The following is a 20,402-nucleotide window of genomic DNA, read 5'->3' as shown; positions in this document are numbered from 1 at the left end:
AACTGACATAGTGGCTGCAACAATGGGCTCAAACATTAGGAATGATTGTGAGGACGGCTCAGGACCAGCAGTGTTTTGTTCTGTTATACATAATCGTATACATAATCGTTGCTATGAATGACCCAATGGCACCTAACAAGAATTCTTGAAAATAAAATTCAAAGTTAAGCTTCAAGTCAGTATATTCATATTGCTGCTGTTGTTAAGTGCCTTTGAGTCAGTTTAGACTCAGAGTGACCCTGTACAGGGTTTCTAAGAAGTGACTGGTGGTTTCGAACCACTGACCTTATGGTTAGCAATCAAGTGCTTTTCCAACAGCACCCCACCAGGACCCCAGTGTATTCATAGTTCTTATAAAGCCATAACAATCTATTTAAATCCAGCCAAATCCTCAACAAATGAATTACAAAAATGATTTCGAGTTCTCTTTAAAGTATCCACAAACACCTATACAAAGACATTAAATTCTGTATCCTCTGAATTTAATTTTTTGTTCCAGAATAAGGCCTCAAATGTGAAGTAAGTAAAAGAATGATACCAAGTGTGTTCCAGAATTAAACTTGTTAAACACAGCAACATAATTTTTCTTTTCTTTCCCCACCTCAGAAACACATGAATGGTCAATATAAAACACATAATACAGGAGTTGCACAATAACTCAATCTAACAATAACTGCCTTAAGAGTTGTCATTCTATTTGTCCATAGGTGCTATTAACTGACAAATTTTTATTTCTAATATCACAGATCCTTCTATGAAACAAAATTAAACGTATCAAATCACACAAACACCATTTTTTTAAAAGTCAGCAATGTTTTACTGAGCACTTAATAGATGTAAAAATATTATTAAACACTGCCCTCAAAGTGCTGACATTCCAGCAACTGGATAGACAAGAGGAAAATACCTGACAGTATAAAAGCACTTAAGGAAACGGAATCGAAAAAGCCCAGGAGGAATGATTCACAGCTGAATGTTGTTCAACAACAGCAACACATGTGTTTGTGAGGTAACTGTTAACAACTGGAATGTATTTGAGTTTCCACAGAGAAAACTCAAATGGAAACAACACACTGACTAAGCCTGAAACTGCATCCTCTGTACAATGTGCTGTTCTCCTCTTACCTGCAATAGCTGAGACGTAGTCCACCTGGCATCCACATTCTTTTCCAAGCATTTCTTTAGGAAGTCCTTAAAATTTGAAGACCTTCAAAAATAAAATGTTAACAGTGACATTTATTTTACTTTCTTGTTATAAAAAATAAAACCCTAAATCAATTATGTAAGAGTATCAATTCATCATATGAAAATGAAGTAATGGGAATATTAAGATCTGATCATACTTGTTCATTTGTAAATACATGTTTGACATGCATGTAAATAGGTATATGTTGCTGCTGCTAGGCAGCTGTTGTTGCAAAGTGCCGTCGAGTCTATACTTACAGTCATTCAATTATAGTTATGTATTCACAGTGGTGTGGTGCTGTAGTAGTGACTGCTAAGCACAAGGATGGAGGTTCAAACCCAGTCACTCTTTGGAAACCCTCTACAGGATCGCTATAGGTCAGAACTGACTCTACAGCACTTAACAGTAAACAATAACATGTATTCACAAGTATGCCAAATCACAGTAATTCTTTTTTTATTTTAAATTAGTTGACATAGTTAAATCAGTTGACAAATTTAAGTCAATTACATATGCTTCTGTATCTAAGAGTACAGAAAGTACTCTTTGCATGCATAATTCAAGTCACTCATACTTTCAAAAATATGGGGAAACTTCATTATAAGCATTTGTCTGGTCTCTGAGTCTTGCAAACATAACAAAAACTAGCTTTCTAATTCATACAGTCTTTGTGCCTTGTACCTAGATTTAAATACCCTTGAAATTTTGGAGTAATAAAAACAAGCTTTACTGTTTTAAAAGTTTTTTTAGAATATTTTACCATCTTGAAGGCTGTGCCAATGTAGGGGGCTCAGATTTTGCTATTTTTAGCAACACTCGCATTGGATTTAATTCATGATGAGGTGGTTCTATCTCAGCCATTTCTATTAAAGTGACACCCAGGGACCAAACGTCAGCTTTGTAGTCATAGGGTCTGTCCTTAGATGTTTCACACATGACTACTTCAGGAGCCATCCTATAAAGAGAGGGAAACGAAAGTTAAGATAGTTAACTTATGATCAGCAATTGCAAATCACATAAAAGATAAATAGTATATTGAATTATGTAGACAAAATTAATAAATTATAATGATTGCTGACATGACAAATACTGTGATTCATAAAACTGAATACATACCAATAGGGTGTACCAATAAAGGAATCTCTCCTCTGAATTGTCCTTGTGTTTTTAGCTGATACTCCAAAATCCGCTTGAAATAAATAATCATACAACAACATTAATGACAGCTTGTAAGCACAGTTCACTGTATTCCACAAGGGGGAGGGTAGTGGGTCAAAGCATTTCAAGACTTTAGTAAGGCAATTCTATCATCTTAATTTCGGTCACCCTCTTGTCAAAAACAGCCCCCTCCAAAATATTTAGCAAAGAAAAGATCCCATCCTCAATGTAACTTCTTTATATATCACTAGATCACAAGTTCTTCCAAACTGGAAGAATTTTAAAAATGTATTTTGCCTTAAAATAATTCTCTACACAGTACTACTTCTCATGTGGTTTTCTTATCTGTATTTCACAATAAGGTTAAAAGCATATGTAGCATATGTAGTAGAAAACCTATTTAGACGTCATGACCGTGTAAAATGAATGAGTGGCCATAATCAATGGTATCAGCATGGCTTTTAAATATTTTGTCCTCTTAAGGGTGGTGGTTGTATGCCATCAAGTTGGTTCCAACTCACAGCAACCATGTATAGAGTTTCCCAAGCTGTAAATCTTTATGGGAATAGAAAGCCTCATCATTCTCCCTTGGCCTCTTAATATCCTTCTCAAATATACAAATTCCGATATCATCAGGTTTGGTTTGGTTTGGTTTCCAATACTGTTGTTGTTGTTAGGTGCCAGCAGAACTTAACACTGCCCGATCCTGGGCCAACCTCACTACTGCTGCCATGCTTGACTCCATCGATACTGCCACTTGGCCAATCCATCTCATTGGGGGTCTTCCTCTTTAGTACATGCACTTAAAAAGGGTGATAGTTTCCATAGATATGAAATTTCTGATCCAAAATCTACATCAAATTCTTATGATGTTATCATTTATTCCCTCAGTATTATAAATGAAATTTTTAAAAAGCCCCATCTTTATACTTACTTTGGGTCCTCTTTCAGATCTAAGGTTACTGTGTAAGTTTAGTTAGGGTACCATATTTATGAAGTCCCTGGGTAGTGCAAACAATTAGCATGCTCAGCTGCTAACCAAAAGGCTAAAAGTTCAAGTCCACCCAGAGGTGCTTCAGAAGAAAGACTTGGTGAGCTATTTTAAAAAAAAAGGACCACTAAAAATCCTGTAAAGCGCAGTTGCACTGACACACATGAGTTCAGGATAGACTTAACGTAACTGTAAAACCATATCTAGGACACAGTATAAAACCAGACATGCCAGGGAGAGGGAACACATTAGATGTGAGTTTTTGTGTTCCCTCTCCCTCCTATATCTGGTTTTATATGTTATAAATGAAAACATTCTGTAAAACCAAATTAGCAGTTCTACTCTAAATGCACTATAGTTTGGCTACATTGAAGTATTAAGGCTACATATAAAAATATAAGGGAATAAAATGTAACCAGTCTTTAAAAAGCATGACTTTTTAAAAATAAAAATCCATCTTTCTTACATTCTTTTTAAAAATCTCTTTATATTAGATGCCTATTATATTTAAGTATCTAGGAGTTAATGAATAATTATCCAATGGAGTGTTTTAAAATTTTAGCATGAGGTAATTTTCCATGTTTCTCATATTTGAATGTTAATCACAAAAAAGCAAATCACATATATATTGGAGGGATATCTCGGAGCACAAACCCAAATGTTTTATCTAAGGAATAAACTTACCCAATTTAATATCTCCATCTAAGGTAAAAAGAATGTTGCCCGCCTTTAGATCTCTGTGGATGATTTTATTATAATGTAGGTAGTTTAGTGCCTCTAAAGTCTGTTTGCAAACTACTTGTATTTGCGACTCAGTTAATGGCCTCTCAAGTTCTGTAAGGTAAAATAAACACATCTGAATTTTATTTACAGTTAAAATAGCTATAAAAATTATTTTCCTGACATGTTATACTCAACATTTCATTTTAGAGTTTTGTTAAAATTATCCAAGAACATAAACTATAATTAAACTGATTTAATTTATTGGACTTAATAATAGGCAACCCAACCCACTGCCATGAAGTTGCTTTCTGACTCGCAGCACCTTAAATAAGGTTCCAAGATTGCAAATCTTTCTAAGAGCAGAAAGCCTCATCTTTCTCCCACAGAGTGGCTGATGAGTTTTAAATCATTGCTTTATTAACCATGTTTTAAAATATACAGAATAAAAAGGTATTTACCAAGCATCACAGCATCCACTGCTCCACCTGCACAAAATTCAATGAGGATCTGCATAAAAATAAAAGAGCATGTGTCTAAAACATTGAGTTTGAGTATTTTGTTCCTTCAATTTAGCAATAAAGATAATAAAGGAATAGCTATCACATGAACATGAGCATTTTCTTTAAAAGTTATAAATTTTAATTAAAAGAGATTTAAGAAACTACAAAGAGTGAAAGTCTATGCATTTTTTTAAAGACTGTTTTTAGTATTCCTGCTTCTTGAAAATTATGTACAGTACAGATCACTTATATATGCATTTCATCATTGTAGATTTCATTACTTTCATTTATAAGGCAATTATTGTGATTTTAGTGATCAAAGATTCTAATTTAAGGAAAATATGTACATGTATACATATGCGTGTGTATATATATGTGTACATATTTATGTATATATAGATAGTTGCTGTTAAATGTCATCAAGTCAATTCTGGCTCATAACGACCCTGTAATAGGGTTTCTGAGGCTTTAAATCTTCTCAGGAGCAGAAAGCCTCATCTTTCTCCTTTGGATCAGCTGGCAGGCTCAACCCATGGACCTTGTGGTTCGAAGTCCAGTACAAAGTCTGCGGTTCAAATTCACCAGCCAATCCTTGGAAACCCTATACAGGGTTGCAAAGAGTCAGCACTTAACAACAAATACATATATATAAGTATGTGTATATGTAAACACACACACAAATACTTTTGATCCCAGCACAATTACCACTGCCCGATGAATGAACCTACCTAGTCCTCTCCTGTAGTTGGAATCGTACCATGGACCTCACTTTCTTAACCTTTATCACAGTTGTAACTTTATATTTACTTTGATTCTTTGTCTATATCTTCCACTAGGAATTTCCCTCAACGTTTTCCAAATTTGTATTTTGCAATGGTCCAAAATAAAGACCTTACCTATTTATTTCAATTGTCTGAAGTTTATTTTCATTATAGTCTCTGAAAACATTCTGTAGAAAAGGCACCATACTAATAGCTATAATTTTTAAAATATATTTTAATAAATGTATAGCTTCCTGTTCTTTTACCCTTTGTATCACAATACTATTTTTATAGGTGCTTATGAATATAAATTGCTAAGTCACTACATTATTAGAATAATAACTTAGAAGGTAGACCATTACTCATCCTATTGATAAGTACACAGGCTGATAAAGGTTAAGTGACTTTATTCAAACTGCTAACTGACAGATCCACAAATCTGTCTTTTGATTCCTTACATCACCTGCTCTTCTTTTCTCATATCACTTTGTAGCTTCCTTCCAGAAGAACAAAAGTTAAGACTACGTTTTTAAAAGCCCTCTTCATTATATTAAAGCTGGTACAGAACAAGTAACTAACTGGCTACTATATTGTTTATTAATGTTTCATTTCTATGTCTATTTACACCTAGTATTTTTGCAAAATGGAAAATATTTATTATCCATACAGCCTTAGCTACTGTATTATGTACTAAAAGTGGAACTGATATATAAGATTTCTATCAAGTATTTTATAGTTTATTAAATATTTATAAAATGTTTAGGCTAAAAATTATAAACAATTTGCAGGAAAACACACTAACTTTAGAAAATGTAAAAGTAAATGCTTAAATTTAAATTACAAACAAGAAAAAGCTACCTAACTTCACATTTTAGAATATTTAATTTTAAGCAAGTTCTATAATGAAACTGGCACAATCTGAAAAACAGATCTAAGTATCTTCTAAAGCTGAGATTAATGATCTGTTAATGACCCTCTTGTCAACAGATCAGCTCTCATTCAAGTAACATTAGTAGCTACAGAAGAGTTAAGACATAAAATAAGCTCACAACTCACAATGAACTCATCTACTCCTGCAGATCAAAAGAAAATGCTTACCCAAAGATTATTCTCGTAATAGAAGGCATCCAGGAGTTTGACAATATTTGGGTGATCACAAGATGCTAATATATCAATCTCAACCATGTAATCTTCAAGTTCTTCTTCAGATTTGGTGTCAATCACCTTTGCAGCTGCTAAAACATTGGTCTCTTTATTCTGAGCCTAAAAACATAAGTTTCGAAGTGTTACAATGAAAATGTAGACTTTATTTCTTTTTAAGTATAAACATGAATATCCCTAACATAGTATTAATTAATGCATGACATGCACTGTGCTAACTGTTTGACATACATTTTATGTTTAAATCACAGGAGTCCTGGTGTGGCTCTGTGGGATAAAGCATTGAACCGCAAGGTTGGTCTGAACCACAAGATTGATGGTTCAAACTCACCAGCTGCTCCTTAGAAACCCTATACAGGGTCACTATGAGTCAGAACCGACTCGAAGGCACTTAACAACAAGAAGTGTATTAGGAGAAGTCCTAGTGTGGCGCTGTAGAACAAACAGTGAATCACAAGGTCTCTTAGAACTGCAAGGCTAGTGGTACAAAATTCACCAACCACTCCTTGAAAACCCAATACAAGGTCTCTGAGTCAGAACCGACTCAAAAGCGCTACCAACAGCAATGTATCAGTGAGTCCCTGGGTGGCGCAAATCATTAAATGCTAAAATGCTAACCAAAAGGTTGACTGCTCAAACCCACCCAGATACAATTATAAATCCCATCACATAATATACCAACTGGAAATAAAATACATCTATTCTTTAAGTAAGGAGCTCTGATAGCGTAGACGAATCGGGCTGCTAACCTCAGGGTCACCAGTTCGAAACTACCAGCTGTTCCGCGGAAGAAAGATGAGGCTTTCTGCTCCCGTAAAGATTTACAGCTTCGGAAACCCTGTACAGGGTCACTATGAGTCGGAATCAACTCCATGGCACGTAACAACAACAATTCTTTAAGTAAAAATAAAACAAGATACTCTGATATCAGATTTATTTAAAAGTGAAACACTAAAAAAGAAAGCAAGAAAGAAATTCATTAATCCTACTTACACTTTTTGAGTTGTGATATAAATTCCTTGCTATAAATTCAAACAGTTTCTCTTCTAAGGTAATCATTCAAAATACTAGTTCAGCAGTGATTTATAAAAAATATGAGCTGATAAATTGATAAATTGAAAAAATTTTAGATCTTATGAAAGAAAAAGAGATACAAAATCTTTTTTATTCCTGTGTACATTCAGAGGACACATTTTTATAGATAAAAAACAGATCGCTTTACTAAGAAACACAGGAATGTAAAGCAACTGTAAGTATTGGCCTTGACGTTTTCCCCCATACCCTTGAGATGAAATTATCTACTTAAAAATTACTTCTGAAAATAATTCATCTTTAGAAAAAAGGAAAATTATCCACTGAAATGAAGATTATTATCTTCCATTAAAATTTGCTTTAAAATATCAAACAATTTCACTTCTCATTTTAATACCAAAAAGTAACTAGTTTTTATACTAAAGATACATTTTATATGCCATTCCACTGCAACGAGTCAGTTCAGACTCATAACAAGCCAATACGTAACAAAGCTTATATTCAAGCAGAACTACATATTGTCATAGACAACATTGTAGCAAAATAAGAATGAACTGCTTCTATTATGTTGTTGTTGTTATGTGCCGTGGAGTCGGTTCCGACTCATAGCGACCCTGTACAGGGTTTCCGAGGCTGTAAATCTTTATGGGAGCAGAAAGCCTCGTCCTTCTCCCGCGGAACAGCTGGTAGTTTCGAACTGCCGACCTTACGGCTCACAGTCCGATTCGCAACCACTACGCTACCAGAGCTCCTTATATTATTAAATTGATAAAAGATTTATATAAACACAAATTCACAAAGAAATGAATGGGAATCTAGTAATACTTCCCTCATCTGGACATCTGTGAGAGATAATAACTCTATAGCTTAAAACAGAAAACAAAGATAGAAAACTTCAAAGACTTAATTCTGACAGAAAGTTGATTCTAAAATAATTCACTGAAATCTCAAGTACTCCCATTACTAACTATTTTAAATTGTTCAGAAAGGTTCATCAACATAATTAGACAAGTAAAAGAAACAAGGAATGTAAATATTTTTTGAAAGAATGAAAAGCTTCAAGAGAACAGAAAGAAAAACAGAAACAAAATGACGGCTAAATGGACATACATATGGGTACTAGTGTGGTACAGTAGGATCAGCATTGGACTGCTAACCAGTTAGTAGTTCAACCACTACAGCTATTCCTCAGAAACCCTATACAGGGTCTCAGTGAGTCAGAATCAACTCAATGGCACTTAACAACACAACAATTATAACAGTGGGACACTAGTATGTTGCTGTTGTTCCATGCCACTGAGTCAGCTTCGACTCATAGTAACCCTGTATAGGGTTTCCAAGGAACAGCTGGTGGATTTGAACTGCCAACCATTTGGGTCACAGTTCAGTGTGGATCCTTCAGTGCTACACCAGGAGTAAAGAACACTATATATGTATTGTTGTTGTTGTCATTGTTAAGTGCCGTCAAGTCAGTTCCAATCCAATGTGACCCTGTATAGGGTTTCCAAGGAACAGGTGGTGAACTTGAACCATCGACTTGCAGTTCAAATGGCTTTGCAGTCTGGCGCATTAACCCACAGCACCACACCGGGACCATAGACAAACAGATTTATAACGAGAATTGTTGTTAAGTATTGTTGAAACAGTTCCAACTCATAGCAACGCTGCATAGGTTTCTGAGGAGCACTGGTGAGTTTAAACTGCTGACCTTGTGGTTCATAGTCTAGTGCTTATCCTACAGTGTTACACCAGGATTCCAATGAAGAGAATTGTTGTTGTTGTTGTTGTTGTTAAGTGCTGTTGAATCAGCTCCAACTTATAGCAACCCTCTATAGGGTTTCCGAGGGGCAGCTGGTGGGTTTGAACTGTCAACATTGTGGTCTGTAGTCCAGTGCTGATCCTACAATATCACACCAGGAATCCATGAAGAAAATAAAGATTTAAAAATAAATAAATAAATAGGCACATGCTATACTGGGCTGCAGAGTACTGGTGTGGCCCTGTGGGTTAATGTGCCAGGACTGCAAAGCCATTTGAACTGCAAGGTCAGTGATTCAAGCTTACCAGCTGCTCCTCGGAAATCCTATACAGAGTCGCTATGGGTCGGAACCAACTCCATGACACTTAACAACAAAACAATATTGGGTCACTAACCTCAAGGTCAGCACTTTGAAACTACCAGCTGATCCGTGGGAGAAAGATGAAGTGTTCTGCTTTCGTAAAGATTTACAGCCTCAGAAACCCTGTACAGGGTCCCCATCGGAACCAACTCTACGGCACACTATCACTACCACCACCATAAAATACAGCACAGTGGAGCTGTGGGGAAATTCATTGGGTAAAAATTATTTTACTCAATGAACGGTGTTGAGACAATGCACAAAAAATGTGGAAAAGAAATTGGGTTTCTGTGTCATATCATATAAAAATTCTATTCTTAAAAAAAAAAAATTCTATTCTAAGTAGGTTGTAATCTAAATGTTAAAGGCAAAACCATAAAGAGTTATCTTCATAACCTCAGGCTAGGAGAGTCTTAAAAATAACACAAAAAAGCATTAACCATAAAAAAAAAAAATGACAAATTAGACTACATTAAAAACAAGAGTTTCCTGTTTATAAAATACAACATTTATCATAAAAGTAAGAACACAACCTACAGATTTAGACAAAACTTTATATAAATACATATCCAATCAGGATCCAATATCCAAAGTATATATATATTTTTTAAGTCTTTGTGGTATACTGAATTATCTAATGTCTCTTCTAGCCATAATCTGTAACTCCCATCAAACAACATTTCTGTTCTGGGTAGGAAAAGCTGGGAGAACATATTGATAGGATGACATGATTCAGCTGTAGATGTTAGCTGAGTTTATAGTAATTGTAAAAACTTGGAACTCTAGCATGGGTTTAAAATGAGCCACCTCAGAAGCAGGAGGGAGGATCTCACTACCATCCAAGAACAGCCAGGAGTGAAGCACATCCTTTGGACCCTAAGATTCCTGCACATTGACCCTCCTTGCCCCAAGGACACAAAGCTGTAATATCAGAGGAGTGGCAAAGGAGCAGCAGCAGCAGAACCGAGAATCAAAGTACAAGACTGAGCAGTGGGTTTCCCAAGCCCATGGAGCAAGTAGAGCTAAGGGACTTGGGGGCAGGAAGCTTGCTTGTAGAGTTGGGTGCCTCTAGGCACTTAAGTGGGAGAGCTAGGTCTGCTGGTGTCTTCAGCCTGAGGCTTATGGTAAAGTGGTGTGTTCTGAGGGCACTTCTCAGCATCTGACTGGAACAATTGTGCCCCAAGCATTTTCTGATCCTGTATTATATAACATATTAATTTCCCTAGTACACCCCAGAACTGTCAGTACAGTGTCTGAGTTTTGTGCAGTCACCGCAAGGGATTATGGAACCCAATTAAGGAGTAGAGTGTTGTGGAAGGAATGGTTGGTGTTTCATGTTGTTGCAGAAAAGGCAAGCAACCCAATCAAAATATGGGCAAACGACTTGAATAGAAACTTCAGAAAGATGACAGTCAAGGGACCAACAAGTACATGAAAAGATGCTCAGCTTCACTAGCCATTTCCAATCAAATTCACTACTGTGTAGTCAATTCTGACATAAAGATCCTACAAGTTAGAACCAAATTTCCCCAAGTTTGTTGTTGTTAGGTGCAACCGATTCGGTTTCAACTCATATTAACCCTGTCTAGGGTTTCCAGAAGGAGCTCTGGTAGCGTAGTGGTTACGAAATCAGGCTGCGAACCACAAGGTCAGCAGTTCGAAACTACCACCTGCTCCACGGGAGAAAGATGAAGCTTTCTGCTCCCATAAAGATTTATAGCCTCGTAAACCTGTTCAAGGGTCGCTATGGAACCGACTCAATGGCACTTAACAACTACAAGGGTTTCCAAGGCTGTAAATCTTTACAGGAGCAGAAAGCCTCATCTTTCTCCTGTGGAGTGGCTGGTGGGCTCAAACTGCTTGTCCAGTATTTATCCTACAGTACTACCAGAGCTTTCAACATAATTTGCTGTTTTTCTTGTTAAGTGCCATCTAAGGTGGAGGGTCAGAGAAAAAGAAGAAGACCCCCAGCGAGATGGATTGGCAAAATAGCAGCATTATTGGGCTCAAGCATGGCAACAATTGTGAGGTTGGCCCAGGATCAAGCAGTGTTTCATTCTGTTGTGCACAAGGTCACTATGAGTAGGTACCGACTCAATGGCACCTAACAAGAAGAAGTCAGTTCCAACTTATAGGAACCCCGTATAGGATTTCCAAGGAGCAGCTGGTGGGTTTAAACAATTGACCTTTTGGTTAGCAGTCCAGTGCTTACTCTACAACACCAGGACTCCAATAGTTTTTTGTTGTTGTCGTTAAGTGCTGTCCTGTAGGTTTTGACTCACAGCAACCCTGTATAGGGTTTCCCAGGAACAGTTGGTGAGTTTAAACAGCCAACCTTATGGTTCAAATCAACCTTGTGGTCCAGTGCTTACAAGGCTGTAAATCTTTACCAAAGCAGACTGTTGCATCTTTCTCCCTTGGTTCAAACCACCTTGAGTAGGAAATGACTCAATGGGACTTAACAACAACCTTTTATTTAGCAGCTGAGCACTTTATCCACTGGGCCACCAGTGTTCCTCATGAGTCTACTGAGAAAAAAAATAAAGCCCACTGCTGTCACATTGATTCTGATTCCTAAGGACCCTAGCCACTGTTGTTGGTAGGTGCCATCGAGTCGGCTCTGACTTATCACACACAGAATGAGACATGGCCGATCCTCTACCATCCTCACAACTGCTGTCACATTTCAGCCTATTGCTGCTGCCACTGTATCAATCCATCTTGTTGGGGATCTTCCTCTTTTTCTCTGACCCTCCATTTTACCAAAGGAGCTCTGGTAGCATAGTAGTTATGAATAAGGCTGACAACCTCAGGGTCAGCAGTTTGAAACTACCAGCCATTCTGTGGGAGAAAGATGAGGTTTTCTGTTCCCATAATGATTTACACCTCACAGTCCTTATGCAGGATCACTAAGAGTCACAACCGATTCCATGGCATATATCACCACCACTTTACCAAGCATGATGTCCATCTCCAGGGATCGGTCCCTCCTGATAACATGTCCGGAGTATGACAGACTAAGTCTTGCCATCCTAGCTTCTCAAGAGCATTCTGGCTGTACTTCTTCCAACATAGATTTATTTGTTCTTTTGGCAGTCCATGGTACTTGTAATATTTATTTTCTTCTCCAACGCTGTAACTCAAATGTATCAATTATTCTACTGTCAGCCTTCCTTATTCAGTGTTCAACGTCCACATGCATATGAGGCTACTGAAAATACCATGGATTGGGCCATGGCTTAGTCCTAAAACTGGTATCTTCGCTCTTAAATACTTTTAAAAGGTCTTGTGCAACACATTTGCCTAATGCAATATGTCATTTGATTTCTTGACTGCTGCTTTCATGAGTGTTCATTGTGGAACCAAACAAAATAAAGTCTTTGACAACTTCAATTATTTTCCCTACTTATCATAGGTTACTATCTACAGGTTCAAGTGTGAAGATATTTTCTTTCTTTACATTGAAGTGCAATCAATACTGAAGGTTGTGGTCTTTGATGTTCATCAGTCAGCATTTTAAATCCTCTTCACTTTCAATAAAATTGTATCATCTGCATATCACAAGTTGTTAATGAATCTTCCTACAATCCTGATGACACGCTGTTCATATAATTCAGCTTCTCTGATAATCTGCTCAGCATACAGACTGAATAATTATGGTGAAAGGATACAACTCTAGCACACACCTTTCCTGATTTTAAATCAGGCAGTATCCCCTTATTCTGTTTGAATGACAGTCTCTTGGTCTATGTACAGGTTCTTCATGAACACAATTAAGTGTTCTAGAATACCCATTCTTCACAATGTCATCCACAACTTGTCATGATCCACACAAAATCAAAAGCCTTTGCATAGTCAAGAAAACGAAACACCTTTCTGGTATTCTCTGCCTTTAGCCAGGATCCATCTGACGTCAGCAATGACAACCTTCATTCCACATCCTCTTCTGAATCCAGCTTGAATTTCTGGCAGTTCCCTGTCAATGTACTTAACTATTGTAGCTGTTTTTTAATTATCTTTAGTAAAATTTTACTTGCCTGTGATACTGATATTGTTCGATGATTTCCAGACTCCGTTGGGTGACCTCTCTTTGGAACAGTGATCTGGAAATATGAAGCTCTTCCAAACGGAAGATAAATTGGAGAGAAGCAAATCAAAACTGCAATAAGATACCACCACCTCACCCCTATTAGAATGGAAATGGTGGTGGTTGCGTGCTATCAAGTTGGTTCCAATTCATAGTGACCCTGTATAGCATTTCTGAGACTGCAAATCTTTACAGGAGCAGAAAGTTTCACCTTTCTCCAGCAGACCGACTGGTGAATTTGAACTGCTGACCTTGCAATTTGGATTATTCGGATGACAAAAAGTTTCTTCCCAAACAAAAATGATGAAAAAGAACAGGTGTAGACGAGGTTGTGGAGAAACTGGAACTGTTTATCCTCTGCTGATCAAAAAGTAAAAATGGTACTAGGTGAAAACTAGCTTGGTGGTTCCTCAAAAAGTTGAACCTAGAACTATCACATGACCCAACAATCCTAATCTTTGGTATATACTCAGAAGTAAAGGCAGAAACACAGTAAGAAACTGTATACCAATGTTTATTGTAGCGTTATTCAGAGTAACCAAAAGGTAGAAACAACCAGAATATGCATCAACAGCACAAAATGCGGTATAGACGATCCAACACTACTCAGCCAATAAGGAAGATAAATCCTAGTGCACACCACAACATAGATTCACCTAGATAATCTAGCTGAGGGAAAAAAAGTCAGTCACAAAAGGACAAATACTGTATGATCTCGTATGAAATAAGCAAACACAGGAAATCAAAGTTTATTCATGGATGCCAGGGCTAAGAGGAAGGGGAAAAGGGGGAGTTAGTGCTTGAGTTTACGTTAATGGTAGCAGAATGGGTGGGGAAAGGATAGCAGGAATGGTTGCACACTTGAAGAATATAATCAGTGTCACTGAATTATACACGCAGAAATTGTTGATGTGGAACATGTTTTGTTATGTATATTTTCACAATAATTTTTCTTAAAAACAGAAAGAGACATAACACAGAAAAAATATATATTTGCAATAACATAGCCAGCAAATGTTTAAAAGCCAGACTATGTATGCATACACTCTATAAATAAATATGAAAAAAGCAGCCAATAAAAAAAGTGGACAACAATGAAATCCAAATTGCCAAAAAACATGAAAATATTTTGGTAATACCAACTGTTGACAGGATGCAGAACAAGGCAAGTCTCGTACATTGCAGGTATGAGTGTAAATCGGTAAAATTAGTTTGACATGGACTGCTAACCACAGGTTGGCAGTTCAAACCCATGAGCTGCTCCTTGGAAAACCTACACAGGGATGCTATGAATCGAAACCAACTTGTCAGCACTTAACAACAGCAAAATTAAAGATACATATAAGGAGCTCTGGTAGTGTACTGGCTACAAGTCAGGCTGCTAACCTCAAGGTCAGCAGTTCGAAACTACCAGCTATTCCAACACGGGAGAAAGATGAGGCTTTCTGCTTCTGTAAAGATTTACAGCCTCGGAAACCCTGTAACAGGATTGCTATGGTTCAGAACCGTCTCCATGGCACACCACCATCACTATACCGTACCAAAACTAAATCTACTGCCATCAAGTCCATTCCAACTCATTGCGATGTTTCCAAGACTGAACTGTGAATCGTTACAGAAGCAGATTCCCACATCTTTCTCCCATGAAGCAGCGGGAGATTCAAACCACCAAACCATTAGGCTAATAACTAAGTGCTTTAACCACTGCACCACCATATAGCCCATAATCCAACAATTCAATTCCTGGATTAAGTCTTAGTGCACGCAGGTGCACCAGCATTGTATGTAATAGCAAACTCCAGAAATGACCAGCATGTACATTAACACCAGAATGGTAACTAACTGGTGATACATAATCATATACAGCAATAGGATACTATGCGACTTTGACAATGACCTAAATATGACTATTGGTGCTAAAAATTAACCTCACAAACATAATGCTGATTTTTCAAAGAGGCAAGACAAAAGAATATACTTATATGAAGTTTAGGTGTACATAAAAGAAATTTTACAGTTTAAGGATACATACTTAGATGGAAAACTATAAAGAAACAAACAGCATAAATAAAGAGACAGGAAAGTGGCTGGCTTTCGGGTAGAAGGGATTGGGTTCAGAACTGAGGGGGGAGGAATTCTGGGGTGCTGACAGGCTTTTGTGACACAGAGGATTGTAAATGCAAATTAATGTTATTATTATCTGTTAAATATACATATGGGTTTTATACTTTTCAATACAAAGATTTTATATCTTATTATGAAATTTTTTTATAAAAGTTGTCACATCTATTTGGTTGTTGTAAAAGGAATCACTTTCATCTAAGCACACAGCCAGGATTTCAGCTTCCATTTAAAAGTTTAATAGACAAAAGAGCTTTCTAAAAATAGAATTCAGTTCATAATTTCATGCCATTCTTCTACTTATTTTTCCTATTTTTTTAATCTTCTTTCTTTTATAATCCAAAAATAAACTGTCAAGGATATCACATCTGTATTTATATGTCAAAATTATATTAAAAACAAACAAAATTTAAAACCATAGTTTTCAGGCAAGAAAATAATTTTCTTACAGAGTTGTGCAGTTGTTGGATTGAGTGGAAGGACAACTGTAGGATGGAAAAATGTTTCAAATAAACATATAATGATTATCTATTTATAATGTAATCTTTGTAACAGTTACTAATTTCCAAAAGTAAGTGAGCGTTAGAATCACCTTTGGAAAGTTTTCTATTGCATATTACTACATACAAGATTAACCATGGATAGCTTTTTGCCCCCATGTAGAAGTTTGGTGGTGGCTGTGTGCCGTACAGTCGGTTTCAACTCATAGTGACCCTGTACAGGGTTTCCAAGGCTATAAATCTTTACAGGAGCAGAATGCCTCATCTTTCTCCGGCAGAACAGCTGGTAGTTTTGAACTGCTGACCTTGGGGTTCGCAGCCCGATTCGTAACCACTACGCTACCAGAGCTCCATATATAGAAGTTTATAAGCTTAAAATTCCTAGGAAATCTTAAAAAACAAAATTTTAAGGAGAAAGAAACAAAATGGGTCAGAAATAAATTTAAATTTCTTTAAAAAAAAACAACCTCAACCTTTTGGAAGCAAGGGATGCTGAAATGAAAAAGAAAACATGCAATGAACGAATGAATGCTCTTCAAAGAGCTTACTAAAAGCATAGTCTGATAGACCAACTCCACAGAAACTAACCTTGTCATAATTTGATACTGTTAAACTGCACAGTTTCTTATTTTTCAGTAATATTGAATTGCTGTCTCACTATAGAAAGATACTTTACACATTGGGAAACAGTCACTAGAGAATTAAACTGTTGTTGATATGTGCTATCAAGTCGGTTCAAACTCATAGTGACCTTGTATAGGGTTTCAGAGGCCTCATCTTTCTCCTGCAGAGCGGCTAGCGGGCTCAAACCGTAAACTTGGTGGTTCATAGATCAGTGCTTCTCAAACAGAATTAAACTACAGAGCATTAATATGGCCACACGATCTACCTCTGCTGCCATGGGAGGAAAAAAAAAGTTTACTGCCTACTTAGTCCCTTTTCTTGATCCATCCAATATCTTGATTCTGTGAGTTTTAAATATAACTACAGTAATTTCTAGCATTTACTGAACCCCTTTCTCTGTACCTTGTATCTAGTATCTCCTCTTATCCTCACATAGCTAAAGAGTAGGCTTTCCTGATGAGGAAAGTGGTAAACTAAATGAGTAACTTGCCCAAGGGAACCAGGGTGTATTCAGACTCCAGATCCAGTGTTCTTAATATTATAGTTCCTAGTCCATAAAACAACATATTTACATCATGATAACTGCCCAAAATTGTCTATCTCCTTTCAACTACAGAAGACGCCTTAAGGATTTGTTTTTGCTTTTGCTGGTTGGGGCAGTCTACTTCTGTAAAGATTTACAGCCTTGGAAACCCTTTGGGGCAGTTCCACTCTATCAGGGTCACTATGAGGAAACAACCAGGGTTCTCGGCTAAATGCACAGGCACACAATGTTAATGATGAAGAAATCTAAACAAATGTTAAGCAAAATCTACGATTTTACAGCTAACAAAACTGAGGTCCAGAGAACTGGTTTATCCAAGATCATAAAGCTGACTTGCGGCCAAAAGCAAACCTATTGCTGTCGAGTCCATTTTGACTCATGACGAGCCTATAGGACAGAGTCAAACTGTTCCACTGGGTTTCTGAGACTGTGATTCTGTACAGGAGCAGACATCATCGTTCTCCTGCAAAGCAGCCAATGGGTTTGAACCAATGCCCTTTCAGTTAGCACTCCAACTGCACCACCAGAGCACCGCTGATTTGTGACAGCCAGGACTGAAACACAAGCCTTGACTTCTAGGAGTGATCTTCCCAGTACACGAAAAGTGTGTTCCCACCATCCAGCTGGAGTCCTAGTGTAGTGCTGTGAGTTAATGTGCTGGACTGCAGTCACTTTGAACCTCAAGGTCGGCTGTTCAAGCTCACCAGTTGCTCCTTGGAAACCCTATACAGGGTCTCTAAGGGCCCAAATCAACTCCATGGCAGTTAACACCACCACCATCCAGCTATACACTAAGTTCTTGCTGAATGAAATCCATCGCTCTACCTCCCACAAATACTAGAGTTCACTTTGCCAACTTTTGCATCATGCAAGGACTTCAAAAAATGATGAAGGATAAGACATAGTTTTAGGAGTCCTGGTGTGGTGCCACAGGATAAACTCTGGACCTCAAGGTCAGTTTGAACCGCAAGGTCAGTGGTTCAAAGTCACCAGCCGCCTCTCAGAAAGCCTATACAGGGTCACTGTGAGTCATGAGTCGGAGCTAACTCAATGGCACGTAACAACAACAGTTATATGTCAAACAATACTATATTAAAAAGAAAACAAACTGACATGTAGCTACCACCACCCAGTCTTTCATTGCCATAAATATGCAATACAAAGCTGTACTCTGCACTAAAGGCAATAGACGTATCACTGCCAGCCCACGTCTGGCAACAGAAACACATCAGCCATGTCATGTGACAAGGGCTATAACCACACTACCAAGGTGTTCTCAAGGTACACAGGAGGGGATATTTCCACCTGGATAAAGCAGAGATAACAGGCATGTAGAACTGTGAAGAAATGAGGGCGACCGGGGTGTCAGAAGATGTATTTGAGCAGGGCAAAGGCAAAGGCAAAAAAAAAAAACAACAAACACAACAAAAACAAGTGTGGCACTGGTTAGATAGCAGGGGGAATGCTATGATTTCTATCCAGGGGCATTAAAGAGAAAAAAATGTAAAAATTACCAATCATGGGGTCAGATGATCTGATTTCAAGTCCAGGCTGTGGCTGGTGGGGCAGAACAATTTCTGAGTCTCAGTGTTCCCATCTGTGATAAGTAGATAAGTAGACACTACACTATCACTGACCTGCCTAGCTCACAGGATTTCTGGTGTGGCAGGGCGGGTTAATGTGCTGGACTGCAAAGTCGGTTTGAACCACAAGGTCGGCGGTTCAAGCTCACCAGCTGCTCCTCAGAAACCCTAAACAAGGTCACTAGGGATGGGAACCACTTGACAGCACTTAACAGCAAGTAACCAAAAAAAGTGCTTGAAAACCGGCAAGGTTCTATAGAAACAAAACACCAGTTATTTATGTTTTCACTTCTAAGCAATCCCTATGGGTCCTGCCCCCTCCACTGTGTCTCATTCAAAGCCTCACCCTTCAGGATGAAACTCTTCCAATGACATCATTCATAAGCTTCATATGGAAACTAACAGCATCTTTTTCTTAAAGTGTATATGTATGTAAACGTGTGTCTTGTATGTTTCATTTCCTAAGCATCAAAGCTTACTATAATTGTATGTAGGAACTAGTACCAGATGCAAGTTTTCTTCTGGAAATAGTCAATCAAAATTCCATTTTATTTTATAATATGTTGTCAAGCAAGCAACTCAAGAACAGCCTGCCAGCAGCGGATCATATTTTGCTCTCAGCCTAAAAGAGAGTCGGGCTTTATAGATACACCCTGGACCCTAAAAAGGGGACACTGCTTTACTATAGGCACCCATATGAATGCCAAAAGGAAAGGCATCTTAGAAAATCCACGGAAAAGCATAATGAGTTTCAGATGTTGAACCGCTTGCGGGCCACCACCCAGATCCCTTTTGAATTCAAGAAGACACCATTTCCTTTAAAGTTTGACAGCCGAGACTATATAACCTCGCCTTCTTCTAGCAAACACTTCAATTCAAGTGCATCCAGACCCATTTTGGTCAACCTTAAATGCCACTGTCTGGGCTCCTTGGGACAGAAGCTACATCCAGTTGCAAATGGGCCCGAAACAGGAAAGGGACGCGGGGAGCGAGAAGCCCCAGTGGCCCGCGGCCGTTTCATATCCCAGCGCCACTTCCCCTTCTCGCCTCTTACCTTGTACACTTTCCCAAACGCTCCGTCGCCCAGCTCGCCTATAATTTCCCAAAACTCCTCGGGATTAAGGTCCCTCTTCACATGCTCGTACTGCTTTTTCTTCTTCTCGCTTCCCAACTTGAAGATCTTACGGAAATTGAAGAAGGACATTTTTCCTCCCAACAGAGTTCCCAGCACCTCAGGACTCCACACAATAAAAGGCAAAGTTTCTCCTCCCTCCCGTCTCGCGCGAGCCCGGCGGGCGCAGGAGCTCCGGC

General features: G+C 38.0%; 1 protein-coding gene across 2 annotated transcripts in view; it reads right to left on the bottom strand.

Annotated features, from left to right (window-relative positions):
* Positions 1-20,316, bottom strand: part of SLK (STE20-like kinase) — a 65,824-nt gene extending 45,508 nt beyond the window's left edge. The window contains exons 1-7 of one of the 2 annotated variants that reach the window (XM_006831317.1): positions 20,146-20,316; positions 6,418-6,582; positions 4,517-4,565; positions 4,020-4,169; positions 2,303-2,375; positions 1,947-2,141; positions 1,126-1,207 (exon numbers count right to left, since the gene is read on the bottom strand). In XM_006831317.1, the coding sequence (XP_006831380.1) occupies positions 1,126-1,207; positions 1,947-2,141; positions 2,303-2,375; positions 4,020-4,169; positions 4,517-4,565; positions 6,418-6,582; positions 20,146-20,295 (864 nt within the window). In that variant the 5' untranslated portion in view covers positions 20,296-20,316. The remainder of the gene's footprint in view (positions 1-1,125; positions 1,208-1,946; positions 2,142-2,302; positions 2,376-4,019; positions 4,170-4,516; positions 4,566-6,417; positions 6,583-20,145) is intronic. The other variant, XM_006831316.1, reaches the window with a different exon arrangement.
* Between the last annotated feature and the right edge of the window lie 86 nt (positions 20,317-20,402).

This window comes from Chrysochloris asiatica, unplaced genomic scaffold, assembly GCF_000296735.1.
Source record: "Chrysochloris asiatica unplaced genomic scaffold, ChrAsi1.0 scaffold00003, whole genome shotgun sequence".
Classification (NCBI taxonomy): domain Eukaryota; kingdom Metazoa; phylum Chordata; class Mammalia; order Afrosoricida; family Chrysochloridae; genus Chrysochloris; species Chrysochloris asiatica.
This window is presented reverse-complemented; position numbering and strand designations above follow the sequence as displayed.